The following is a 27,581-nucleotide window of genomic DNA, read 5'->3' as shown; positions in this document are numbered from 1 at the left end:
ATGTGATCCCCGCCTGTCAACTTCTCGCAACCCCTCGCTTTACTTCCCATATCTGTTCAAGGGTTTAAATTGCAATAAGGAGATCAAAAGAACCACAAGTCCCCAGAAGCACATGTCTGGGCTGTATGCGCCAGAACAGAACAATACTCTCTAATGGCGGGGCTGTCTCGTGTAATTATTTCTAACATGTCTGGCATCCCATCCATTCGCTGACTTTCTTTGAACTTCGGCACAGATGGCTTGTACCACACGTGGTTTTTGGTGGTCGGATGTTCAGGACAAAGTGTCCAAAGGTAACAAATATATCAGTCTTCCAGGACCCAGTCAGCAAGTCAAGAACCGATAATAACCACAGGCAGTTAACACTGTGTTAAGGCACCAATTTAGGGACATTTGTCAGAGCTGTTGCGGTCACTTTCTAAAACGTACACATGCCACCCACACTTCGTCAGATTCCTTTTCATTTATTGTGGATCGGCCCTGCAAGCTCCTGAATTCATTCTCCCTGCCAGAAAATTGACCCCATCAGCACCTTATCTGCAGGCTTTACAGAAGCCTGTTATGTCCCACACGTAGTCCCAGCGCAAGACGCCGCTGAGGTTTGTATATAGAGGAAATGTACGTCATTAGGCTGCGAGGAGACACGTGTGAGGCATTAGAAGAGGGTTCGGCCGAGGACAGAGTAAAATAAAGCAGGATGGTATTTTGCAGAACAGCCATTCTTAGGAGTGTTATTAAGGACCAATCAAGGCAAAATTAACGTTTTGTAGATTTTTTGTAAAAATGTCTGACAAGTCTAGTGATTAAACTATTAAAGTCAAGAAGAATGACATTCTGAGAGTTGGAATGACATGGTACACTGTCGTACATGTTTTGCCCTCCTGGCATTTATTATAATTTGACTAGCATCCCTCAGGCCCTTCTTGAATAAACCCATTCAGCCCTCTGTGGCCATCAGTCGGCCTCTACTGATTCACTGAGGAGCCCAGAAGAACACAGAGCCTCTCAGTGCAGCTGTAAAGCTCTCCTCTTGGTACCAAATGGGTCTGGATATTATAACTGCTCTTCTGCACACTCTTCAAGAAAGGAGAGAAAAGGTCAGCGTCTAGTGAACGTCCAGGTGCAAACACGACTTGAAGTGGAAAAGGGGCACCCTTGGGTGGCATCACAAATTCATATTTAATGAATTATACAACTAGTATTAAAATAACGACGCATATATGATATTATGGGTGACATTTTAGACAGCACAGCATAATACAGAAACTGATGAGGGTCCCATGGGTACAGTGTGCAAAATATATATTCTTCTAACTGAAACATGAGCACTTGTTCAGTGCATTTTTGGTTCTTGTGAAATGTCATGTGATGCAGTGTTTGTGAGAGATTAACTCAGAGTTAAAAGCTCACAAATGACTTACAGCTCGGGTAAAGTTTACTCATAAACATGCATTTAGTATTGGAGCGTTTCACTGAATATTTTCATTACAGTGGTAATAGTCAAGTGAAGGGTCCCTTTGTGTGTTCAATTTTGAAGTGGTTGGTACAAACCAAAAGTAGGGAAGGCTGCTGTATGATGGCTGAGTTATAAATCAGAGCTTGCTGCTTCTGGATCAGCATAGCTGCAGCCCAGTCAGAGCCCCAGTAGGGACCCGTGTTCACCACCAAACCCATCAACAGCAGACACGTGTGGTTTTTAAAAGAAGACAAAGTATATTCGGTCATTTTAATTTCAGGAGCTGATAACATTGAGTGTTCCTAAATGAAAGCGTAATAAATCTATTTATTCAGCACTTGAATGCCCCCTTGTGGTCTCCCTTGGGGAGCATATCTCAGTACAGCATACTTTAACATGATAATATAACAAATATATGGGCTTCTCGGAAAAGGCTAAATTAACATAACACAGAATACTGCACATGCAATAATGCAATTTATTATTAACTTAATAAAAACAAAAGTGGTGAAACAAATGTGCATGCAGGCATATTTTAGCATGGAATTTGGAACGACATGACCCAGGCATATTTTTCCCCCAATTAAATGTAAATTAAGAAAAATTTACACAATACTTGAACATGTAAATTAAACTTAAAAACCTCTTCACTGTTAGTTTGGGAACAGTGAATAATTATTAATAATTATAATAATTTACTGCAACATTTTGAGTGCACGGTACTAATTAGAGTTTTCTTACATTCACTTGAAGACAAGTCAGCATTTGGACGTTTTTCACTCTGTTACTTCTGACTGTACATGTACTCAAAACAGAACAAAAATAAATAAAATAAGCATAGTGACATTTGTGATTCTGGAATCAGAAAGAATGAAGAAAGGCTCTTTGTGACACTCTTCAAGTGCACTTAAATAAATACAAGAAAAAAATCCATAAGCATAAACCATAAACCAAAGTCATGGATATCATCTTGGTCAACTGATCAGCAGCTCTTCAAACAGATTTGTATTGCTTTGCAACTACTGAACATGACTGGTTGTTCCGTGCTGAGTTTAAGCCTCAGGAATTATTGCAGACTTTGTCAACACTCAACAAGTTGCATTACTGAATATTAAAAAAAAAAAAAAAAAACACACACACACACACACACACACACACACAGCTTACACAAAACCTGTATGGCCCAGCCTCATCGATCATATAACACCACACACAGGCTGACAGACAGACAAATTATTAGAAGCTGTGTTCAGTGGAAGCAGTAAAACATAAATATCAATGTACAAACACCCTGATGATGCAAAAATATAAACTTTGGTCATTAATAGCACATCTTATCCATCAAATATTTTACATTTTGACTGGGGAAAAAAAAAGTTCCATCAAATGTTTCTTTTTTCTGCTGTAATGCAGTTGACCTATGCTAATCTGTTATGTGTGAGCGAGGTGTAAAGGTGTGAAAAGCACTGTGCATCCACTTGAGTCCAGCTGCAGTAAACAGTCTGCGTCATGAAAAGTCAGGCATCGCCCTGAAAGGAGACTCCTCCCGCTGGTCTCTTTTCTAAATGTGCAAATGGTTTGATTCTACAATCCATCAGAAGCCCATGTCTGTCCGGCTCAGAGTGGCCACATGGTGGGATCTTCAGGATCACTCCATCTTGGACATCTCATACTGTGTTGTCATAATTTCCTAAAGAGATTGGCAGTGAAAACAGCACTGTTAATACAGTCGTTAAATTGTAATTAACAATTTGTACAGGAGACGCCTTCACCAGCATCTTCAGCAGCACTGTTTGAATCACACAATTTACATTTTTTTTGGAAGACAAATGACTGTTGACTGACTATTACAAACCTCATCAGAGTCAAGAAGAACAGGGAGAGCCCTGCAAGAAAGGAAACATCCATATTTATTTCCCCCTTTTTTGTGAAATGCATAGGGTTCATTTGACAAATCAGTACATACACATCTGAAAGCGAGGTAGGAATATTCTCCTCCACCCATTTCAAGTCCTCATCCTGGAAACGAGAAGATTGTAATGAACAAGACACATCACGTCCAAGACCTGCAACATTTATACAAGTGCCAGGGCAGACTGTCTGCTGACCGTGCTGGGGGCTGGCTTCGATGTGCCATTGGCCTCGTTCTTAGATGCTCTCAACTTAATTCCATCAGCTGAACAGGGGAGAAAAACGAGATGCTCTATTATAATAACAAGTTAGTATTTTATATGAAAATCTAGATGTTTTTGAGGTGGAACTGTTGTACCCAGGTTTGCAGACACCAGAAACTCCTCAATCTCTTCATCATCCGAGTCATCCATCAAAGGGGTGAACGCGTATCTGAGAAAAACAATGAAATTATCAGCTCAAGAAATGCAGTATGTTGATCCGCACTTTATACATTCTTACTAGTCCAGTACCAAATGTTCCAACCGTAGCACCTGATCAATTTTGGTACAAATCAATACCAAATTACACGTAGCAAAATGTAGTGTCATTTGCTGCAACATATTAATTTAGTATGGTGTGAAACTACAAACTTAATAAATATGTGTGCATATTGAACATCAAGCTTTTTGAAAAGCAGTGTATATATACACACACACACACACACACACACACAGGAACCTCCTATGGTGTAAACTGTCCTTCAAAACAACACACATGAACTGACATGAGTGAAGCATGATGAGAACTACCAAGTGATGCCTAACCTTTGGTTGTTTGCTGAAGGTCTCCACAAAAACATTATAACCAATAGTATGATGGAGAACAGAAACCTCCAGAAGGCGTCATCAACCCACAGCTCCATCCAGTCCTCAAAATTACAAGAAAAATAAATACATGATCACTTCAAGCTTTAACCATATGAAAACATAAATAAATAAGAATATTAAAAAAACAAGAGCATACTCACTGACTGACAGTCTGTCAAGTGGAACTTTTTAGTTGTCCACACCATGAAAAAGATAGATGCTAAAGTGAAGGGGAGATGATAAGATTTGAAAACAGAGTGCTGATAATATTTACAGTAATAACCGCCCTGAGTATGCCTCACACTCACCAATGATGGCAAAGATGAGTGTGTTGGTGAAATGTCTGTACAGAGAGAGCTTGACTGGGTTTCTCCTGAGCTTCAGAGTTTTTATAGTTTGAGCCAAGCTGACAAACGTGTTCGAGGCAGTCAAGGAAAAAGCAGGAAACCTTATGAATGCAGACATGGCGAGTAAATAAATAGAGGACAGAGGTGCGTGAAGCAGCTGGTCACTGCCTGCAGTTAAAATTGGAAATGGATTGGGAAGAATCAGGAAGCAGGAGGAGGACAGGAGGACCGCAGACAGAACCACAGCTCACAAAAGGATATCCACCAGCAAAGAGAAGAGTCAAGCAGAGCCAAGGGAATGTTGGCTAGCAGGGCCAGGTCAGAGTCTTTCGCCTGAGAGACAGATGGGTAGGACAGAGGGAAGACAGTGAAAGACGGGATACGCACAGTTCCCACACGTAAAGGAGCAAACACGGTGATACGGAATGGGGGAGGGGGGATTGGTGCTGGGCAAGAACGACAAGAGGGGAGAAGTGGAAGGTCCTCATTATGCATATGACATCTATATACAATATACTTATTCGATATTTATTCTCCAAAGGTTCCATTTTCAGTATATGTTTTCCACAAAAGCAATTTTTATAAAAACCTAAAAGGAATGGCAAGTATACACTACCAGTCAAATGTTTGGAGACTAATATGGAGCCAGTGCTCCAGATCTGTTTTTTCAGATTCGCCTCTTTTTACCTTCATGCTGCTTTCTTCACTATTGTCATCATCAAAAGCTGCTTGATGAGATGCTCATTAGCATGAGTGAATGATAAGAAAGTGTTCAGCATAAACCTTCAGGACTGTCGGAAACCGTCCCCGTCTAACTTAAGGTGGTGGAGAGAAGACAAGATTGTGAAATGCTGCCATCACAGCAAAAGCTGTGTTTATTGCAAAAGTTTATTACATAACCTTTCACAGTCCGGTTTCTTCAGTTGTCTTCTACAATGCAAGACCTATAAATAAGTATGTGTGTCCAAACTTTTGAAAGGTAGTGTAGTTCATAATGTGATAAATATGTACCCATAGTATTATCAAATGTAGAGATAAATACGTATAAATTGTACAGAAATATGATATATTTCACGGAATAGGCAAATTTACTAAAAACTGAAGTTTTGATGGAAATTAATCACAATTAAAATCTCAAATAAGCAATAATCTGGAGAAAAACAGCTGGTCACACCACTGACAGAAGCACTTGATCCAGAAGGATATGAACCAAACAGAGCAGGAGTCAAACACAGCCAAAATGATGGCCATTATGAGCGCAGGCCCATTGTCCCGACCCTTTCAAATGAACAAACAGGCAGGAAAACTGTCTTGCCAGGATGCAGTTACATACATTACAAAATTTGTGTCAAAAGTGGCATGCATGTGCTCCTTTACCCCAGTGATCCTCAAGACGCCCTCAATGGCAGCAAAGGCAAAGTAAAGGACCCCCAAACCAACTACTCTGTGCATAACTGTGCCAAGACGAGGCCTGCAAACCATCAAACACACCACAGTACATTAGAATATCCATTTTCACACTTTTCACTAACTCCAGAAGGTTCATGGTTTAAACCTACTTGACAATTCCATATCCCAGACTAACGATGATGACCAGGAGCCGGGCAAGCGTCCTCTTCAGTGCTGAAACAAGCTCAGCAAAAACCAGCAGGCCTTGGGCTGGGGGAAGAGAAGTGCAGGAAGAAGCTACCGTTGTAAAGCTGAACTCAAAGTGATCAATAAACAACTAAATAAATAACAGTGATGACCTATCCCAAGTACCCAAAAAAAAAAAAAAAAAAAAAAGTCAAAATGAGAAAAAGACGCAATTGAATTGTCTTGGGAAAAAACATATAACAATGCAGCATTCTTATCACATAATTCCACACTGTGTTTGCAGAAGAAAGGCATTATATACACAGGACTTCCTTTGAGCCTCAGTGCAGAGAGCATCTGAAACTGGCCTATTCTGGAGACCACTCACAAGCTGCCCCCACAGCGTTGGTGTTTTCGTACTCAGCACAGAACACAGCCTTTTCCACCATGCCAAGAAAAATGACTCCGGCGATCCAAAACTGGATTCTGAGCAGGTCCTTCCAATAGCAGGCCGACCAGATGAACCAGAGGAGAGCAAACAGGATGTACACCACGCACATCACCATGTAGAACTGGGAGATGGGGGGAGGAGGCACAATCACACATATCAAAACTGTAGCGTTACAATACACACCTCTTATTTAATTCTGGTAGTTCTTCAAAATACTCACTATCATCAGCGGCCAATCAGTGACTGATATGAAGCCATGAGTCCCCTTCATAACAACACTGACTATTGGAAAAAGAAAACATGAAAACATGAACCATCCATCACCAGTTCCAAACATGCAGGCCTCACACTGGTCATCATAAGCAGTAATAATGTAATAAATGCTAATGAATCACAAGACAGTGGGTAGGGGACTGCAGATGTAGTACACCATTTACCCACAAAGTGCTAAGAACAGTATTGTTCCTGACTTCCTGGACTGGGACGCGAAGGAGTAAATAAGATAAGCGTAAATTGAGACCCAACTTGCCTGTTAAATTCCAGTCGACTTCCTTATGATCAGCCTTTATGTCCACCACCAGCAGGTAAGGCCCATCTTTCCAAGTTGTAGCAATGACATCTTCCTGCGGAAACACAATTAAAACCCAATAAATGATAAATTTACTGATATTCCTTTCTTTACAACTACCGTAACTTTATGAGGTTTACCGCAACTCCCTTTCGGTCAGCCTCTTCAGTTAGCCACTTGGTATAATTTTCACTCTGTACATAGATATCATCAATCAGTGACATATTTGGAGGATATGACTAAAAGTATAATGCAAACAATTGCATTTTCACAGCTGCATTCTGTAATGTTTCTTCTACCTGTACTGAATCATCCAGAGGTGGATGAACAAGAAGTGGTTCCGCCTTTGATTTCTGAACCCGAAAGAACGGAAGAAATCAATTATCTCCAAACCCATATGTGGATAACAATAATTAAAGAGGTGGTGAGGGATAGAAGGTTTGTGGAACATACGTTAAACATGGGAAACATGTGCACATCCTTGTCACAGTTAATGGGCTTGTACTCATGCTCAATGTATTCCCCGCGCCCTAACGGGTTCGGGTCCAGATTCTTCCCGCGGCTCCGCTGCGTCTTTTCATACATTTCCTGGGCACAAACATCGGCTCCCATGAGACACCCGTAACATTATACCACGTTAATGCACACTATTAACATACTTACTTCAATGTTATTGAACTCATTGTGACAGGGGTAGTATTTTAAATACCATCGTACTGTGAACTTCACCGGTTCAGGGCAGCCCAAAGTAGAAACTAAATAGAAAAAGAAATCTCAATTTAGACTAGACTCAGATAGCATCATAAGCTTGACTTAAAGGAAGCGAATACTGATCAGTGTTGCCAGATTGGGAGTAAAAAATGCTGCATTATCTGAAAGAACGTGAAACAATATTCTAGCTAGTTTATTAAAAAAAAATACACGTACACATAGCAAGTTTAAAACGTGAAATTTAAAACATAAAGCAGTCTCAATGGACAACACTGATTAATCATTCCACCGGCTTGGGTGACAAACGAAACGAGAAGATGCTGCAGAGTGCAGCATCCTGGACAGGATGCTTTCAAATCACAATGATTAACATAACTTTACTGGCTAAATTTAGTACAACCAGCAGCGCAGAGGAAAAGGGTAAAATATTATTGTTTTATTGAACATTTATTGGGAAACCATCAGCCGTATCTGGCAACACTGAGCGCAGTAAAGAGATGACGGGCTGAAAAGAATTTACCTTTTAGTTTGATGTCTGTGCCTTTATACATAGACTTTCTAAGCAGCAAGGGACTTGATGTCTGAAATACACGTGCAATTTTACAGTGTCACGCTAGGCAGGATACTGGAAAACATGCATTTAAAACCTATGAAATATCACTGTGGAAGGTCCAAAACACGAAGAAGTAGCTTCGTGGAAAGCCGGCATTTTGGCTTAAATTATTCACTGGAACACTGCAGACGGCAGCCGGCGCGTTTCACGGACGCCAGTAGAAGCCGTGTCGCCGTGTCACCCTCACCTGGCCGCCAGTCCAGGGCCATTTAAATCCCACGCCGCTAGCATGCTAACGCTAGCTGGGACCCAGCGACAGCGGCGCATACGAAGTTGGTCTCGACTGAGCGATGCGTGTTCTGGTGAAGAATTAACGCGAATAAACCATGGCAACGCAGTCAGTGACTAAATAAAGTTTTTTTCTAAGAGAGAGAATAAAGGAAGACCAAGCTGGCTGGAGAAGTGTCACCAGACCCGGTTCCATGTCGCCTCAGCCTGGCGCTCCGGGGCTGGAAGGTCGATTCCGGCACTTACGTTGAACACCGCGACGGACCACTGTCCCGCTTCTGGGGCCGCGGAGGCGCCTTGCAGACGACAGCTCAGCAGGACGATGGCGGCGGCGGCCAGAGAAGCCACGGCTGACCGCAGCGCTCCTCGCCGCGCCGAGGCAGCCATGTTTGTTCGCGTTCGCCCGCGGGTTTTATTTTTTATATACGAGCAGCTCACCTGAACCCGGGAGCAAACGTCACGGTCACCGGAGACTCGGGACGGTGGTGGAGGTTTCGTCCCATCATTTATTCAGCATCCCACAACCTCAACTCAGTCAAAAACACAAGAATGAAACTGCTCATGTACACTTTCTTTTTTTGCATAATGGTCACGGTCACGTTGAATTGGCTTTTGAAACCCACGAAACGCTTGTAAGCTGAACGGATGAGGATCCATCGTGTGGTCACCACGAAACAACTAGAGGACAGAGCGACGTGTATTTATTATGACATTACTACACGACAGGGACGCTGCTACATACAGCTGCAATACTGGCATTAAACATTCACAGCTTTATCAGATATGCGAATAATGTTGACATAAAACCTTATTACTATTTATAATGGTTTTTTTTTAACACATCTCTAGCCTTATATACACACACATGTATAAACATGAAGTTAAAACATCCACAATAAAATATGATCAAATATGTAAAAAGACAACAACAAAAAAAAAAAACAGTCAAAAAGTTAAATACTGGAAGAAACCATTGTCTATTAATTAGTTATAGGTCTCCGGACATGAAAACCTTTTTTTTTTCTTTTACTTTTATATAGGTTTAATTGGTCCCTTAATACTGTATCTGAAGTCTCTTCCCGAATTTCAGCCTTGGTGCAGAATTACAGTCCCACAATAAGATTTCCCCGGGACGCGCCGGTTCAGTGTCTGTAGCTTTAAATGCTAATAAGGAAGAGAGGGGCGGGACAAGGAGGGTCATCCACCCAAAAAAATATCCCCTTTGTGACGACATAAGGGGACAAATTCCAGATCAGACCGTCTGAGCTGCCGCTCTCTGAATAGCAGAACGGCCAAAGCACTCTTTCTACAAATCACAATTTCTAGCCATTGCAGGACCACAGAGAGGCTAGTGGAACTCGTATTAATATTAAATAATCTCACAAAGTGAAATTTTCATTTAAGGGGGGCTTTAACATGGAACATCTATGTACAAGTGTCTTCAATATAAAATTCTATATTTACAGCTTCTGAAATACCTTCTCTGGTTGCAGTTTAACTGCAGGCTGCACAGCAGTTTGCTCCAAAAAGGAGCAATAATGAGAGTAGCACCTAAATTATGCCCTTTATCCCACAGACTACATCACGTTAAAGCAAGCACGCAGTGTCATTTGAAACGGACTCGGTCCTCCTTTCAGAGTCCCCAGTGTCATGCTCCAAGACATCGGCTGATAAAAGGGGCATGTCCAGAGATGCAGATGCTTCAGTCACAGAGGGATTTGCCGACGAGATGACAATGACATAGCGGTCATCCTCCTCCCGGTCCGCACTTTCGTGAACGTCTACGGTCACGATTGATGTGTCTGTAGTCTGGCGGCTGCGTACTGGTGACGAGCTGGAAACAGGCTCCTCCAGCTCCAGTTCAGTGGCTGGCTCCTCAGAAAAGCTTGTGTTGATGTAGATGATATTCTCTCGGCTGGAAACGTCTGGAAGCTTGTTCGCCAGCTTTTCTAACATCTCTCGGACCTGCGTAAAGTCGGGTCGATCCAGTGGGTCAGCTCTCCAGCAGCTGTACATAATCTCATATCTGGAGAAAGGACAGATAAAGATGTTGATTTATCCAGTTTCCATCATCAGAATGAAAAACTATAATGAGCACTCACAGCTCATCCAGGCAGTCATTTGGCTGCTTCAGGCGGTGGCCTTCCAGGAGGTAGTCGTAGATCTCGTGGTTTTGAACACCTGGGTATGGAGTCATCCCACGCGTTGCAATTTCCCACATGGTAACACCAAAAGCCCACTACAGGAGCGCACATTTGTAAATAATCAGCAGAATGGTGATAAATTGGACATGCAGACATGTGAGCTTTCAGTTTCTATTAGACTGCAACCAAAATCACATGCAGAGAAATTGATAAGAAAACATGAATTTCATTCTCACCACATCACTTTTCACTGTGAACACTCTGTCTGCAAGGCTTTCAACTGCAATCCATTTCACAGGCATCTTTGCTATTCTTCCCTGTCGATAATAGTCACCACTGTAGATCTTCTTTGACAGCCCAAAGTCTGCTACACACACAGTCATGTCATCACGAAGCCTGGACAACCAGAGAAAAGTTCCAAATAAGACCTCACACCCTCATAGAAATCTCCAGATAATGCACCCTTGAAAGTAAATAGAGTGCGCTGACATGAGAAAGACCTTTCCCAAGATGTCCCCTTTTTTCCCCCCTCAGTTTCTCACAGTTAAAAAAATACGGGCATAAAAAATACAGCCTCTACGAACAGAGTAGCGTGTACTGCGTCTGTGACAGTACACACGTCATTCAGCATGCACAGCACTGTGGCACGAGATGTACAGATTCAGTTTACGAGGTTGTAAAGAACATAAAAGGACCTACATGCAGTTCCTCGCTGCCAAGTCTCGATGCAGAAAGTTCTTGCTGCTGAGGTACTCCATGCCTAGAGCAATGTCCGTCATAAACTTGAGGAGCGTCTGGGTTGGCAAATACTGCAAAAATGCAATCATAGTCATCTATTAACCACTGAAACCCTGCTGGGTTGCGAATCATGGCTGTATGAATCATTTCATTAATAATGACCTGCGGGTTGTCGCCGAGACGAGAGCGCAGCAGGAAACTGTGCAGATCGCCATATTTCATGAAGGGTAATATAACCATGGGCTTGGGGAAGTGACCTGAGCTCGCCTCGAGACATACACCTGAAGACCATATGAATAATGAATTCATTGAAGTAAAAAAACCTTCTCTAAGACTTCTACAGACGTGTTGCGAGGAAACCATAGAATATTAATAATGTAAATAATAACTAATAAACTTGAGTTCTACCAAGTTGTTTTTATAAACGTAAATAAAAACAATAAGTCGATTGAGACAGAGTTACATTGATTTGATCAGTGATGGACAAATGGATGAACTGAACTCACTTCCTTTATTATAACAGCTTTTTAAATGTAGTGAATATCCAGCAGTGTCATACCCAAAAGCATGATGACATTCGGGTGGTGAAAGTCCTTCATGCAGGCAGCCTCATTAAGAAACTCTTCAATCTCCCTCTGAGAAAAGTTATCCACTGTAATAACATTGAGAAATTTAGAATTCATAATGTGAACGTGTTAGATTATGAATAAATTGTGTTACTATTGAAGCTCACATTTCATTGTTTTCACTGCCACCTTTTCAGTAGATCCATCCGGTTTCCTCAAACAGCCCTCCATAACCGAACCGAACTCTCCTATTCAATAAGAATCATTTTAAAAACGCTTTGTTGGGTGATGAGTAGTGGAAGACCCTCTTCATCTCCTACAATTACAATCAGCACTCACCCTCTCCGAGAACCTTCCCAATGGATAACAGGCTCCTCACAATCATCACATCCTGAAGTTTTGCCTGCAATTCTTCGCTAATGCCCAGGTTACCAACTGCGTGCAAGAGAAAAGACAACATTTATTAATTTATTCATTTCTCACCTCAAATTTAAACAATGCATTTTTCCTCTATCCAACAATGCATTTTCCTCTATGGCACCTGCATCATTACAAAAATGCATCTGGTTTATGGGAAAATTTGGTATTACTTTTGTTTAAAGTGTGGTAGAGCAGTTGAAAGGATTAGTTTTTATTTAAAAACTGGTAAAATATAGCAGACATACGTGTGACCTCGATGGCTGACCGGTTATAGGTTCTCTGGGGTCTGTACTGAACAGTGCTTGGCAGTTTCCCATCAGTTCCAAAGAGTCGCCTATAGGGAGCGCCACAGAGACACAAAAGCCACTGAGCAGAGCCTTGGGTGAGCACCGATTAGAATAACATGCGTGGCATCAGCACTTGACATTTCACCATATCGATGGAGTTGGAATGAAAGCTAGCCCTAGATGGAAGCTCCTAGATGGAAGCAGACAACATGCACCCTGTGGGAGTGAAATTGTTTGGCGCAGCAACTGGCGGGCAGTCTGGTGACGCACTCTTATCAGAATCCTGAAAGGGGAAGACTGAGTCACTGTAATGAATAACAGAGTAATGTAAAAGAGGGCTTAGAGCAGCATGTTGTGATGCTCCTCTAAAAGCACAGCTAAAAAAAAATGAACAGATATGAACTTCCTCTGCCTCTTAAACGTGATTACATTGCTTTATATTGGTCTTAGTGGTCCCCTATACTGTATTTGAAGTCTCTTTCTGAAACTCAGCCGTGGTGCACTTTTAGCCAATCCCACAATGAGATTTCCCCAAGATGGCGGAACTCGTTTTAAATAATCTCACAAAGTGAAATTTTTGATGATAGGGGACCTAAAAAAAGGAAGCCATATTCCACCGGACATGGAGTAACTTAACTCCTGTTGTCAAACCAAGGACGCTGGCCAAATTAAAAAAATCACTGTTAATATCTTGTCTTTGAGTAAAACACTAATGATGAACAGATGAGCTGAAATAGCCACGTGAAGGCCTTTACAAGATAATTAGACACATACACACAAACCCACCCCAGACGTGTCTCCCGGAGTCGCTTGTGAGTGCATATCACAACCCAGAGGATGATGAGCAGAAGACAGATGCCACAGACAGCCCCCAGCACAACGTACACGGAATCTGCCCCGGGTGCATCTACAGGGTGTAGAGAATGACTCCAGTCTGAAAACAGAAGTACCAGGTATTAAGAGAAACTGGAAGCATCACTTTCAAACATGGTTCACATGGAAATGAAAAAGCTTTATATGTGTGCCTGGGAAAAACAAGTCTTTTACTAAAGCAAAGTAAAAAAAAAAAAAAAAAAAAAAAAAAAAAAAACATCTATTCCGAAATTGTGCACAAAATGTCCTTGATTTGAAAAATTTCTTTGAAATTCTTTTTGACCATAGACTAAATTTTTTTCCCCTTCTTCCATATTTATGAGTCGACCCCACGTTTGACTCATATCATGACTAAGGATAGCTCTGAAATACTCTAAAGGGTACAAAAATACCATATCTGCACCGTATCCGCTGTAATTAAATTTGGGTGTGTAGCCATGAGGATGAAGATGTTTACTCACCAGACGCATTCACGCGGATCCAGAAGCGCGTGCTGAGGACGCCGCTTCCTGCGTGCGTACGAGCGGCAACCTGAATGCTGTAGGTTGTGTTGAACACGGTGAGAGGAATGGTGGCCTTGTTGCTATAGCTGCTTATCTAGAAAATAGACACAAATGTGTACAGTTAGTGCAGTGAAATCCTAAAAATATAAATTTACCCTACTTTCAGGATTAGGCAAGAAGCCACAAATAAAAGGGACATTTGGTGTGAATTTTAGTAAAACTGCGTTGACTATGTTAACATCATTTCGAGTTTCTCGCCATACCAGACCATTTCACATGGATTATCTACATAAGCAGAGAGGACAGAGGATTAAAACTCATTAACTAACATGTTGCGATTATGTTGTGAGTCCATTTTCCAGACTTCCAGACTCAAGGTAGACTATGTGGTGATAACAAGAAAATGTCCTTGAGAAGGTCATCAACTAAATTTTTGTAAAGATAAGGGAGTGAAACATCTATTGCTTTACTTCGTGGCCCGATACACAGACCATACACTAGGCCTGTCGCGCACTTGGTTATAGGTCAAGTAACTTGTGAAGAATGCGAAGAAATACAAAAGCAGAAGCAACTCCAACCAGGGAAAAAAAAAACCCTACAGAATAATGTGTTGTAGTGCCAAATTAGAAAAGAAATGCTGGTATCTCACCCATAGTTTGCACGGGATAGTGTGCAGTATGCAAGTGGTGTACGTATATGTTGTATGTGGCAAGCTCTACAACAAGCTCACCCTGCCCCATGGTAATGAACCATTTGCTAGTTTTGGCATATAGCTCATGGTATAGATATTACACGAAAATACACAGGACGTTAAAAAGAGGAAGACTGTTGTTTTCTCCAGACTGCTGACACGGATGCAACACGACTCTGGCATGTGATGGATAAAGGCCCCTGTTGCATAATGTGTCATCTGGCCTTCTCGCTGTACCACAGACATGCTGACATTATTGTCAGGAACAAGAAGAGGGAAGAAAAAAAAAAAAAAACGAAACAGGCATAAATAATTTAAATAATAAATAATTTCCTGGCTTTAACTGGGAAAACAAAAGTCCAGCTGCTTTTAAGAATAATGCCCCATTAAATTAGAAAATGCCTGTTAGTTATTAGACCAGCTGTCTCACGCCCGCCCCCACAATCCCTGGCCTGGGAGCTTTTCGGAGAGACAGGTGTACAGTCGCGACCAAACGTTTTGAGAATGACACAAATACTGTTTTTTTGGGGTTTTTTTTTTTTACAAAGTGTGCTGCTTCAGTGTTTTTAGATCTTCTTTTCAGTTGTTTCTGTGCTGTTCTGAGCCACTTAGTTCTCACTTTGACCTTATGGCGTGGTGCTCCATCATGCTGAAAAAGGCATCGTTCTTCACCAAACTGTTCTTGGATGGTTGGAAGAAGTTGCTGTCGGAGGATGTTTTGGTACCATTCTTTATTCATGGCTGTGTTCTTAGTTAAAATTGTCAGTGAGGCCACTCCCTTGGATGAGAAGCAGCCCCACACATGAATGGTCTCAGGATGCTTTACTGTCAGCACGAGACAGGACTGATGGTGGTGCACATTTTTTCTTCTCCGGAAAAATCATTTTTCCCAGATGCCCCAAACAATCAGACATGGGCTTCATCAGAAAAAATGACTTCACCCCAATCCTCAAGTCCAATCCCTGTCCTTGATGTTTTTCTTGGAGAGAAGTGACTTCTTGTCCTTCTTGACACCAGGCCGTCCTCCAAAAGTCTTTGCCTCACTGTGTGTGCAAACGGACTCACACCTGCCTGCTGCCATTCTTGAGGAAGCTCTGCACTGGTGGCACCCCAATCCTGGCGCTTGCTGGACTTTCTTGGGCTTCATAACACTTGAACTTCTCTCCTTGAAGTTTTTGATTATCTGATAAATGGTTACTTGAGGTACAATCTTAGTAGCAGCAACATCCTTGCCCGTGAAGCACTAATGACTGGACGTGTTTCCTTACAGGTAAGCATGGTTAACAGAGGAAGAACAATGATTTCAAGCATCACCCTCCTTTTAAAGCATCCAGTCTGATGTTCTAGCTCAACCAGCAGGACAGAATGATCTCCAGCCTTGTGCTCATCAACCCTCTCACTTGTGTTAATGAGAGGATCACAGAAATGATCTCAGCAAGTCCTTTAGTGGCAGGGCTGGAGTGCAGCGGGAATGTTTGGTATTAAGCTCATTTTCATGGCAAAGAGGGACTTTGCAATTCTTCTGATTGCTCTTCAAAGCATTCTGGAGTACATGCAAATTGCTGTAATAAAAACAGAATCAGCAAACATTGTGAAAACAAGTATTTGTGTCCTTCTCAAAACTGTAGAGAAAGTAAGGACCTGCTGTTCCGGTCACTGCTGCCGTAGAATGACGTCACCACTGAATCACTGTTAAAGATCACCGCTGAATTATAACACCCTTTGTCTCAGTGATGACTAATAGAAGAGAGAAAAGAAAATAGGTTCTGTTTTCGTCCAGTTGGTTTCCTGTAAGCACATGGTACGCAGGAACCGGGTAAAGTGAACCAGTGTGACTCAATAACAACAACAATACTTATATTGGGTTGATGTTTGCCCAGCATAGTTGTATAATATTTCTCAGTGATTGTATAAAGCCACCTGCTTAATACAGTGTAGGTCCCAGAGCCCAGATCAGTCAAGACCACTGAAGGTATGTGGTTGTTTCTTGTGCCAAGAGATCAGTAGCAGGTCAGCAACATTAAGGGAACTATTTTCAGACTGGCACTAAGTACGGTGCTCCGCACGTTTATTTCTTGATTAAGTGATTTATATACAGCCTTGACTAGGGCTGCACGATTTGGGGAAAAAAGACATATTGCAATTATTGAGATCAATATTGCGATATGCGATTGTGATATGATAAAGGGCACTTGCTTATATATCAATGAAAAGTCGCATACAAATTACTAATAGTGAAATGTTTCATTTCAAAGTGAAACATACAAACTACTTATAACAACTTGAAATGCCCAGTGCTTTCAAAATACAATATTCTACAAAATTAAATAACCACAAAAAACTCTTTATATTACTGTCGAACGACAAACCCTGGTAAGGCTAAACAACTGTTTTGATTATATTTGGCCATTATAAAATCCCGTATTATAGTTCTTACGTTTAACCAAAACGTTGTTTGGAGGCTGACTTGAACACAGGGATGCATAGCTTTGCTAGCTTAGCTAAGGTTAAGATTTGTAAACTGAGGTGAATTTCATTAGGAAACCTTCAAAGTTTGAGAAAAGTTAACTAAACAGCTAAGAACAGTCTAAATAGTTAATGCCTACGTTTAGCCAAAACGTTGTTTGGAGGCTGACTTGAACACAGGAATGCATAGCTTCGCTAGCTTAACCTATCTTAGCTAAGGTTAAGATTTATAAAACGGGATTTTATAATGGCCAAATATATTCAAAACAATTGTCCAGCCTTACCTATGAAATGTAATCCCCCAGGATCTGGTTTGGAGCGTACAGCGGTTTGTACAGCCCCAAGCAGCACAAGAGTGGGGCATTTTTATGCACTTCTCTCCATAGACATGTATATGCTTCACTCCACAGCAGCATCTATCGCAATATGGCGGCGACGTTGACATACGTGTACCCATATGTCTATGCGAGTCACGAATCTGAGGTCTCCATTGAACCGAATCGAAAGTCATGTGACCAAACATGTCACATTTAAATCGCAGCTTTTTGCGTTCATGTAATCGCACAGACTGACATCGCAATTACGATTAGATTAATCGTGCAGCACTAGCCTTGACCATCAACTAGTGCACAAGCTACGCACTTGATACAGCCACTGGGAACGCAAGTGACCGTGTATTTCTTGGTGCAAAAACACTCCAGCGTTTTTGAAGGAGGAACAGGCATAAAAAACAAAACAAAAGTTAATCTGCATGGACATAAAGCAGAATGGAGATGTGCTTCACCACAAAGGCTTTATTCAGAATCCTCCCCAAAGCCCTTCCCATCTTATCTCACTTCCTGACAATGGGAAACTGTTGGGGCAAAAACTATTTCACTGTGAGAGAACAAACTAAAATTTTATAAACAGCCGCTTATACTAACTAGACATTTTGCCATAGACCTTCAGAGCTTTCAAATGACATACAATGCATCCAGAAAGTATTCACAGCGCATTACTTTTTCCACGTTTTGTTATGTTACTTATGTTTAATCCAAAATGGAATAAAATCTTTTTTTTTTCCCCCCACTCTCAGAATTTATTAAATATAGAAAAACTGAGAAATGTTTTTAAAGGGGGAATTTAAACTTTTGCTTTGAAGTTAAAAGTTCAAGGTGTCAGTATGAAGAAATTGGTTAAGCACGTTGTCAGCATGTGAAAAACGTTGTGACTTGCAAAATGAAACTGAAGGTCAGGCGGAGGAAACATTGTGTGAGAAACACAATTTTATATCTGTGGTTCAAAATAAGGCCCAGTTTCGGTTGTCAACAGGATTTTTTTTTTTTTTAGGTTAAAAAAAAAAAAAAAAAAAAAAAAACTGAAATTACCAAACATACCCAAACATTTTTTGCACCTTTTGATTACACTGCACACACATCTCTACATCCTATGCAACAATGCACAAATCAGAGTATTCTGCATACTCACCTTGTTTGTGTAAGTCTCATTAATGCCATGCTTGATGATTATGTCATAGCCTTGTAATACGCCATTAATTTTGTCATATGGTGGGGGCTCCCAACGTATGACCAACACAGATTCATTCTGCTGCACGGATACGATACGAGGGCCTTCTGATGGCACTAAAAACACACAAAAATGTCAGATGTCAATTTTTTTGCAGGTATTCATATTTTTAGGTATCCATGCTCTATTCCTACACATTCCTAATATTCTCCCAAACTATAACAATTTATGAATCTAAGGAAAGGAAAGATGAGTCATTTCATAAATGCTTGTGTTGTGAGCAATAATCCACAGACCTGCACTGCACTAAGATCGGCCATAACTGCACTTTTAACACAACATGCCAGCCAGCAGCCAGACTGCCCCCACCCCCAAAGAAATATAAAGGAAATCCGTAGTGACCACACCCTCTGACCACAGTGCAGCAGAGTTCCTACACACTGCCATTCAGGAACTCAGGAAAACCTTGACACAGAAAGGAGGTGATCAAGTATACCAAAAGGAAACAACCTATAGTTACGTCTATAGTTACAGCTCTACTCTACTGGCTGTAAAATAATAAGCTCTCCACGTTACACCATTCACTTCAATTCACAGTACAACGTTGGGTACATCGAAAAACACTGAAGAAGAAAGTGAAGTGATTGTCATTGTGAAACACTGCAGCACACGGTGACACAACAAAATGTGTCCTCTGCTTTTAAACCATCCCTTGGTGAGCAGTGGGCAGCCATGACAGGCGCCCGGGGAGCAGTGTGTGGGGACGGTGCTTTGCTCAGTGGCACCTCAGTGGCATCCCATGGCGGACCAGGATTTGAACTTCTGATTACGGGGCCACTTCCTTAACCATTAAACCACCACCATTAAACCCCCCCCCATAATGCTCAATGGCACAGATTTACCAGCCTCATCCTATATTTCCACATTGACCATTAAAAGGGACTCACCTCCTTCTGTGGTCTTTGTTTTAATCCAGGCACTTGGGGGTGATTTGCCCACCTCATTGCTGCAGGAGACACTCATGTTGTACAAAGTCATGGCCTTGAGCCCAGTCACCTCATGCTGAAAGGGAGGCACCGGAACACTGGTCACCCAGGTGGGGTTGCTCTGCCGATCCAGTTCTCTCATCTGCAGTAATGAAATTAAAGCAAGATTATGACATAGAACAGGTATGTGGTGGTTTCTTGTACCAAGAGATCAGTATCAGGTCAGCAACATTAAGGGAACTATTTTCAGACTGGCACTAAGTACGGTGCTCCGCACGTTTATTTCTTGATTTAGTGATTTATATACAGCCTTGACTAGGGCTGCACGGCTGCACGATTGCGATATGCGATTGCGATATGATAAACTTATTTGTGAAAATAAGTGATCAGGTGTCTACTTTACCGTGATGTGACAGGTAGTCAGAGGAGAATACCCATCGTGGCCTGGCGTCCATGTGAGGACCAGCTTGTTTGACCCTTGTTCCGTCACATTCAGACCACTGATGCGATCTGGTCGCTCTTTAAAGAGAATATTATAATTATTAATAACAATCATTTATTTGTACACTAATTGTAAGTTCCCTACAGAAATGGTCCATAGTCTGTGTTCCTAAAGACTTATAGTCCTTTAATTGTTAAAAGTCTAGATTTTTTAAAACTAAAATCTGCAGGCCTAATTGGATGAAATCCAAAGTGCCCCCATTGGGGTCATTCTAAGGCTTGAATGTATTTATTATTAAAATACTATCATTGTTATTTATAAGAATTATGGTAACAGCTGGCTACCTTTAACTGACTGGGACGTTACCTTTGATGTTGACATGGGCTTCTTTAGAGTGGGCAAGGCCTCTTGTATTATGGGCTTCACAGCTGTATCGAGTGGGATTATCCACACCTGCAATCATAAAATATGTTAGAAATAGCAATTGAAATGATAATTTTAATACATTTTTACTGCTATTAAATTAAAGAATCATGTTAAGCCATGATTAAAGCACGGACAACAACAAAAGAAGATTTCTGAAGCACTGCAGCTTCGCCAGCGCGGGTAAATAGAGGGGGGCTGGACGAACCAACTAGTAAAGCCGTGCTGGGACAATATTAATTTTTTCCCTGGAATGCCGCACAGTACCAGTCATTCAGCATTTCTCAGATACCACCCCCACCACCCTCATTTCAGCCGCACATCAACACCACCAGTTCTAGCCCCATACCACTTTTACAGCAGCAGATTCGCCCCTTGGCAAGCAGAGCTCAGTGGCTGCTTTGCCGTAACTACTTTGAGTTCTATTTTAATGACACAAAGACAGATACTGATGTAGACTTTACTGATGTTATGATCTCAGCAAAACTGCGAGCTGTGGTTGAGCCCCATGCATAACGCAAACTCAGGTCTCCAACTGAATGAGTTTAAACCACAGCATAGTGAAGACTGAGAAGCAGAAAGCTGTTCAAACACTCCATAAACAAACCTACCATCAGATGCAAGAGAAAGTCAATTCTGGCACTAGTTTGAGAAGCCATTTAAAAGAGTTACGGTAAAACCCCATTTGGCTTTGGAAAGCAAATTTCTTTCTTGTGTTTGGACCTAAAGCCATAGCTGTTTCATGGAGACTCAGGGTCGCCTACAATTAAGCAGACTTGAGGTTGCCTCATCAGTTAATCAAGAACAGAAAGCTGTGACCTTCCAACAAAGACATTCACTTTCACCCCATTACTCAACTTTCCATTCTTATTTATAGACTTTGGAGACACACACACACACACACACAGAAGGAAACGGCATCCACTGAAAATGAGAAAAACTGCAATACGGCAGTGGCTTTGGGTTAGAAACAAATGACGGGGTGGGTAAAGACTCACAAAAACCATATCCACTCACTTGCCAGAAGCAGTGAGCACAGAGGATCCATGTCCTGTAATTAGTGAGTTTGGAGAATTCCGCTCAGGCAGGCTGAGCAGATGCCCTGGCCCAATAAAATACTTTTATTAATTATAAATGTCCACTTGATCACTCTTTGATCTGTATTTGCCATCTCAGAAAGAACTTCCGAACATATTTGTGTAACCATTATAAATTATAGTTTAATGACCTGAAATTTGCACAAAGGGACCGTGGCAGCCCAGTCTTGTGGTGGTTTCTTAAATTACTGTAAATGTTTATTTTTATGTTATGTTAAAAAAAAAATGCCATTTCTATATAAAACCAACCACAAAACCAGCACAGTGGGGCAGTGCTCTTAAACACCATGATGCAGGGGGTCATGATCTAAAGTTCAAGACAAAAGATATCTAAAAAAAAATGCTGATGTTGACCAACCTAAAACAGCAAAACATCACAGTATCGACGCTACCCGTCAAACGTTTGGACGCACATACTCTGTGGCAGTTATGGAGACTAAGTTGGAGCCAGTGCCAGAAACATATTTAGTATTTGTTGAATTAGGAGAAAGTGAAGTATGGCTGCTTTGTTCACTATTGTCATCATCATAAGCAACTTGATTGATGACGCTCATTAACATGGGTGAACGATAAGAAAGTGTTCAGCATAAGCCTTCAGGACTGCCAGGGACAGTCCCCGTTGTCCAACTTAAGGTGGTGGAGACAAGACAAGAGTGTGAGACGCTGCAATCACCGCAAAAGCTCAAGCTCGAAAGCTCGGTTTTGTTTTATAATGTAAAAAATGCAGGACCCATGAATGAGTAGGTGTGTCCAGACTCTTGACTGCTAGTGTCCTCTGCTTTTAACCATCACCCTTGGTGAGCAGTAAGCAGCCATGACAGGCGCCCGGGGAACAGTGTGTGGGCTGCACCTCGGCGGTCCGGGAATCGAACCGGCAACCTTCTGATTACGAGGCTGCTTGCTTAACCGCTAGGCCACCACTGCATTCTACATATCCTCATTCCTGGCTCAGGAGAATGGTGGGTCTACAGGTCAGATAATATTTTTAGCCTGCATGTTTACATAAATCACTATTACAGGCTTTCTTAGCCAACACTGGAATAAAAGCATGTAGCAGAGCTTGGGAAAAAATTCTGAATTATGACTGCGCACATAAACCAGTTATCTTTCTATTCAGTTTCATAACTTACAGAATGGTTACCAAAAAAAAGGAAAAGCAGTGCTGTAACACTACAATTACTAATATTACGACTGAGAGCTGTCCTGACCTTTAAAAAAAAAAAAAAAAAAAAGTGATTCTTGTAAGAGCGATGTGAGCAACATCAAACAAATACTTTTAAATATGCTAGCAATGTAACAAGATCAAAGTTTAATGGCAAAAATCTCATGAACATGAATAAAGTGCCTTCTAGCTGCTACCCATCCATTTCTCGTTTTCCTTTCCCCTCATGTTGGATAATGCTCAAGAATCATCAACACATCATCACATCAAGGAAAAGACCTGAAAGACCATTGAATAAGACTGTTGTGCAAAAATATATGTTCGATCTCCATTGCAAGCACCATATATGCATCAGGACTTTGTTTTTACAAATTGCATTCTGGCCTTTATTGTTTGAGAACAGTTGGATTTCTGACATCTTACTGACAAGTACTGGGTGAGTCTGACCCAAAACAGCACGTATAAGGCACACATTGCGTAATCCAGAAATCTCTGCCTGCAGATACTCGGCCCTCTATTGAGAGTGAGCCCAGCAAGCCAACGGCCCCCTAACACTGCCTCTCCCTGTTGTGTGGTGAGCACGTCAGTGAATAAGGCCTATTGTCCAGGCTAAACCCACCCGACACACGCAGTGCCCAAAGCAAAGCTGTGGCCCTTCATCTGTGTTGCTCAACCTCTCTCTGCAGGGTTCTTTAAAAAAAAAATGGGTTAATTTTCTAGCCTAATAAGAATAGAATTGTAAAATGACAAAAAAAAGCCAGTGTATTTGAAATGATTAATCTTACCTATAATTAAACACACTATGCCTACAATTAAACACACAGGAGCATAAGGCATCCTATCATTTACATTTTACAGTACGGCATTTATCAGACGCCCTTATCCAGAGCAATTTACAATCAGTAGTTACAGAGACAGTCCCCCCCTGGAGACACTCAGGGTTAAGTGTCTTGCTCGGGGACACAATGGTAGTAAGTGGGATGTGAACCTGGGTCTTCTGGTTTATAGGTGAGTGTGTTACCCACTACACTACTACCACCACTAAACTTAAATAAATTAAATTTTGATTCAGTCAGTGGCCATAATTCTTCTGGTATATACACTAATGTGAGTGGAACTGCAGCCCCTCTTCATATTACACTGTTCATCAACCTCAACTCTCTCCAACAACACACACAAACACACACTAAAAGAGGTAATCTAAGAGTTTTGTAAGCAAATTAGAGAAAGTGATTAGGGAACCAAGAAACACGTATCAGGTGCAGTGCACTTTTACTGCATTGGGAACACCCAGTGCAGAAATGAAATGGTTTAAATGAAACCTAAATCTGCTGAAGAGGAACAGCCAGTGCAGGCACATGTGGTTTACCTGGAATGTGTATAGTGCTGGGTGACTGTAACGGGATATTGTCAATGACAGTTCCTTCATGATGCCAGAGGATCGTAACGGGGTAAGGAGGTCCCACTGCTTCACAGGTCAGGTTAAATGGGGTGTTTTTTGTGACGTTCACGTCGCTGGGCTGTGTCGTGAACGTCGGGAGACCTGGGCATGCAAAGCATGAAGAAAGTCAATTCTAGAAATCCATCTTCATTACACATGCAAAGTGGCCATTTACATTTAAAAAAAAAAAAAAAAAAAAAAACAACAACAAGAGGACCTCACCTTCAACCTCAATGAACACTGGATCAGACTCAATCAGTGTGTTGCTGACACTTAGTCTGCAGCGATATTCCCCAGCATCTGCACGTTGCACATGTGCAATGCTGAAGGAAAAAAGGTGATCTGATGTTAGGAAGTACTATGAAATTACCTTCAATGTCTTTAATTTGGCACTTACCTCTTAGAGCACAAACCTTTCATGTTAGATAGTATATAAATATGAAAATGTATAATGGAACAAAATTGTGAACTAATGCAGTTTGTCAGAGCTCAATAATAATAATTTGGACTCATTCAGATGCTCGTACCTGACAGTAGACAGCAGCGTTAGCTTCCCGACGATGTAGAGGTCAGTCTGAAAGTTGCCAGGCATTTCATTCCCATTCTTCAGCCACAGGATATTCAGGTCCTGCTTGAGCGTGTCGCTCACGTCGATGGAGCAGTTGAACCTCACCTCCATCCCCTCGGAGCGCCGGATAATGCCGGCGGTGGGCTTGAAGCGGAGTTGCCTGACCTCCTCTGGGCTGAGTTGCACACTCGAGACTCGGGCAGGTACAACGAGAGGCTCTGGAGCCAACGTGGTCCGCCGCGACTGGCCGTGCCGGCCGTAACGGATGGGCCGTCCAGCGTGAGAGTCAGAAGAGCTTCCATGACGAATGGCTGTTCAGAAATGGCAAACCTTATTAATATGAATTAATAAGCATATTCACATGACAAAATACTAATTTTAACCTCTGAGTGGGAGGAGCTTCTGTCTGTTACTGAGACTCTGTGGGTCTCGCTGGATTTCCTGGTTCACCAGTCAAACGCGGCTGATGTTGGGGTCGTTATTTGATGAAATTTTTTTTTTTTTTTGACATTTTGCGTTTGCTGCGGCCTTAAAGTAACTTAAGGGAACTCTGTGCACCCTCTTCCCAGCCAAACTTTACTGGTATTTGCATTTACAGCATTTACCAGACGCCCTTATCCAGAGCGACAGTCCCCCCACAGGGACAGTCCCCCCCCTGGAGACACTCAGGGTTAAGTGTCTTGCTCAGGGACACAATGGTAGTAAGTGGGATTTGAACCTGGTCTTCTGGTTCATAGGCGAGTGTGTTACCCACTCAGCTACTACCACTCATCTACTGGTGGCCAAAGCTATTTCACACAAGCCTTTTGGGAAAAAATTCCACCTAGAAACTGAGGTCGGACAAGATGACAGCTGCCAGCGGTGATGAAGTGAAATACCTTGGAGTGGTCTCAGTATCGCTGGCACCTACAAAACCAGACTGGCACTGAAACTCATACCATACCACATGCCTTCATACCAGAACCAGAACTTTTGGAGTGAGGTGGAAACTGAGGTGGAAACGTGCAGCCGCCTTGTGTAGAGTTTAAAAAAAAAATAACATCTCAGTGGAAGAATTTGCACACTTTCACTGCCCTGGTTTCCTGGCTGTCATAAGGTCACTTCACTGCCCATTCTGGAGCAGCTTCAAACAAGACCCAGAGGAAATTCCGGCCATTCGATCCACGGGGATCTTATCAAGGGAAACGTATTGTTCCACCTGGAAGAAATGCTCCTTGCGCCACTGTAGGGGAATCGACAAATGCACATTTCCACATGATGAGGATTCAGAACACTGCATGTTCTAATAAAACTGTTGACACGAACCCAACCCACCAGCATTCAGCCTCTGGATGACTTAGACGTCCAAAAAAAAACCCAAAAAACACTGTCAATCAATCAATCAATCAATCATAAAAGAAAATTGTGGAATGTTCATATTAAAACGTAAAACAGGTTAGTTAAGTTGAAATGATTTGCGCCTGTGTTTTTTAGCCCTGTCTGTGTGCGTCACATGACCACAACGTCCCGGTAAGGTCCCCAGTAAACTCCGTACCAGGACCTGCGGGCGACGTAATTTACTCTCCCGGGTAAATAACCGCAGTAACTCGCAGATGAATTATTCTACTTCTGCTCATTTCGCAGATAAAACGGGGAGCCAGAAACACTGCGGGCGCCGCACACGTTTTACGACCAAAACACCCCGAAAGTGCTGGAATAGTTACGCAGCCGCCGACTTACCCGAGGTCAGCTTTTCCGACGGTGGGAAGGGGCCGACGACGAGGAGGCAGACGAGGAACGCCACACGTCCCGAGTCCATCTTATTTCTCCCCTCGCAGCGGAGCAGAGTTCGGAAACTCGGTCCCGTCCGTGACGGGGAGGGACTTACTCGCGCCGAGCCGACATGGCGAGCGAACAGACGGGAGTTAAAAGCCCGCGTCCCGCGTCCGACCCCCGTGAACTGTGGACACTGTGGCTGTGACGTCACGCCGAGTTGTGGTACAGCCGTTACTGTAACCAGTAAAGTGTCCTTTATTAACTCGTATAAATATGAACTTGTAACTTTGATTAACTGACGTCACATGTTTTTGTTTTTTTCGCGCCAACGCACAAGTCATTATACTTCGTTAATGGGTTTAAGATGCATGTCGCAGTGCAACATGTGGACTTTTGTGAGCTTCCTCCTTCGTAGAAAGATTTTAATTCAGATTCGTAATCCCGCACTTGCTGAACATGGCAAGTTTTTAACACATTTACTTATTCATGTTAAAAAAAAATGCTGTGCCAGAGTTCATTGTCATTCTTTTTATTAAGTCACAACATAAAGAATGCGATAAAGGCCTGCAAAATACGTTTTTGCTAAACGCGTCAATAAATTAAGCAAATAATCAGCACATTTTACATGTCTATTCAAGTCGGCCAGTGTGTGGCGCTCTTTGTCTTCAAATTACATTTTGATAATCATGTTTTTTTTTAATGATCTAAAGGACAATGCAATAGTTGTTGGGAACACCAAGATACAGCACAAGGTCTGCTGTTCTGGTTTTCAATGCCAAATATCTTGATTTAAAACATTTAAAAC

At 42.0% G+C, this 27,581-nt stretch overlaps 2 protein-coding genes across 6 annotated transcripts; both read right to left on the bottom strand.

Moving 5' to 3' along the window:
- Positions 1 to 1,914: 1,914 nt before the first annotated feature.
- Positions 1,915 to 9,277, bottom strand: tmem87b (transmembrane protein 87B). Of its 4 annotated transcripts, none has more exons than XM_028988558.1 (20): positions 9,147 to 9,277; positions 8,388 to 8,448; positions 7,820 to 7,911; positions 7,610 to 7,744; positions 7,456 to 7,509; positions 7,297 to 7,350; positions 7,118 to 7,211; positions 6,809 to 6,870; positions 6,526 to 6,709; positions 6,122 to 6,221; positions 5,940 to 6,033; positions 5,769 to 5,840; positions 4,524 to 4,632; positions 4,377 to 4,435; positions 4,174 to 4,277; positions 3,726 to 3,799; positions 3,565 to 3,632; positions 3,423 to 3,475; positions 3,312 to 3,342; positions 1,915 to 3,146 (listed from the first exon to the last, which is right to left on the bottom strand). In XM_028988558.1, exons 2-20 carry the CDS (start codon positions 8,416 to 8,418, stop codon positions 3,105 to 3,107), a joined length of 1,512 nt encoding a protein of 503 aa, XP_028844391.1. In that variant the 5' UTR covers positions 8,419 to 8,448; positions 9,147 to 9,277; the 3' UTR covers positions 1,915 to 3,104. The 4 variants fall into 4 exon arrangements, with proteins under 4 accessions (XP_028844391.1, XP_028844389.1, XP_028844390.1 ...); XM_028988556.1 differs by lacking the exon at positions 9,147 to 9,277 and adding an exon at positions 8,955 to 9,135; XM_028988557.1 differs by lacking the exons at positions 5,769 to 5,840; positions 9,147 to 9,277 and adding exons at positions 4,824 to 4,895; positions 8,955 to 9,135.
- A 117-nt stretch (positions 9,278 to 9,394) lies between these two features.
- mertka (c-mer proto-oncogene tyrosine kinase a) lies at positions 9,395 to 26,955 on the bottom strand. 2 transcript variants are annotated; one of them, XM_028988538.1, is made up of 19 exons: positions 26,741 to 26,955; positions 24,981 to 25,332; positions 24,676 to 24,776; positions 24,382 to 24,555; positions 20,697 to 20,783; positions 20,292 to 20,407; positions 19,850 to 20,030; positions 18,864 to 19,018; positions 14,198 to 14,333; positions 13,638 to 13,797; positions 12,822 to 12,910; positions 12,496 to 12,591; positions 12,324 to 12,404; positions 12,150 to 12,242; positions 11,753 to 11,871; positions 11,552 to 11,661; positions 11,089 to 11,248; positions 10,811 to 10,947; positions 9,395 to 10,734 (listed from the first exon to the last, which is right to left on the bottom strand). In XM_028988538.1, exons 1-19 carry the CDS (start codon positions 26,817 to 26,819, stop codon positions 10,296 to 10,298), a joined length of 2,865 nt encoding a protein of 954 aa, XP_028844371.1. In that variant the 5' UTR covers positions 26,820 to 26,955; the 3' UTR covers positions 9,395 to 10,295. The 2 variants fall into 2 exon arrangements, with proteins under 2 accessions (XP_028844371.1, XP_028844372.1); XM_028988539.1 differs by having other exon boundaries at positions 13,650 to 13,797.
- Between the last annotated feature and the right edge of the window lie 626 nt (positions 26,956 to 27,581).

This window comes from Denticeps clupeoides, chromosome 8 (assembly GCF_900700375.1).
Source record: "Denticeps clupeoides chromosome 8, fDenClu1.1, whole genome shotgun sequence".
NCBI classification, from domain to species: domain Eukaryota; kingdom Metazoa; phylum Chordata; class Actinopteri; order Clupeiformes; family Denticipitidae; genus Denticeps; species Denticeps clupeoides.
Note: the sequence above shows the minus strand (reverse complement) of the source record. Positions and strands in the feature narration are given on the sequence as shown.

Excerpts from the sequence above, each read along its gene's own strand:
- tmem87b (XM_028988556.1), bottom strand. The coding sequence starts at position 9,095 with ATGGCTGCCTCGGCGCGGCGAGGAGCGCTGCGGTCAGCCGTGGCTTCT. Across the intron at positions 8,449-8,954 it reads GGTCCGTCGCGGTGTTCAAC|ACATCAAGTCCCTTGCTGCT; the intron begins GTAAGTGCCGGA and ends CGTGTATTTCAG. Across the intron at positions 7,745-7,819 it reads ATGAGTTCAATAACATTGAA|GAAATGTATGAAAAGACGCA; the intron begins GTAAGTATGTTA and ends GTTTGTGCCCAG.
- mertka (XM_028988538.1), bottom strand. The coding sequence starts at position 26,819 with ATGGACTCGGGACGTGTGGCGTTCCTCGTCTGCCTCCTCGTCGTCGGC. Across the intron at positions 19,019-19,849 it reads AACAAAGACCACAGAAGGAG|TGCCATCAGAAGGCCCTCGT; the intron begins GTGAGTCCCTTT and ends GTGTGTTTTTAG. Across the intron at positions 12,592-12,821 it reads GTCAGCCATCGAGGTCACAC|TTGGTAACCTGGGCATTAGC; the intron begins GTATGTCTGCTA and ends TCTTGCACGCAG.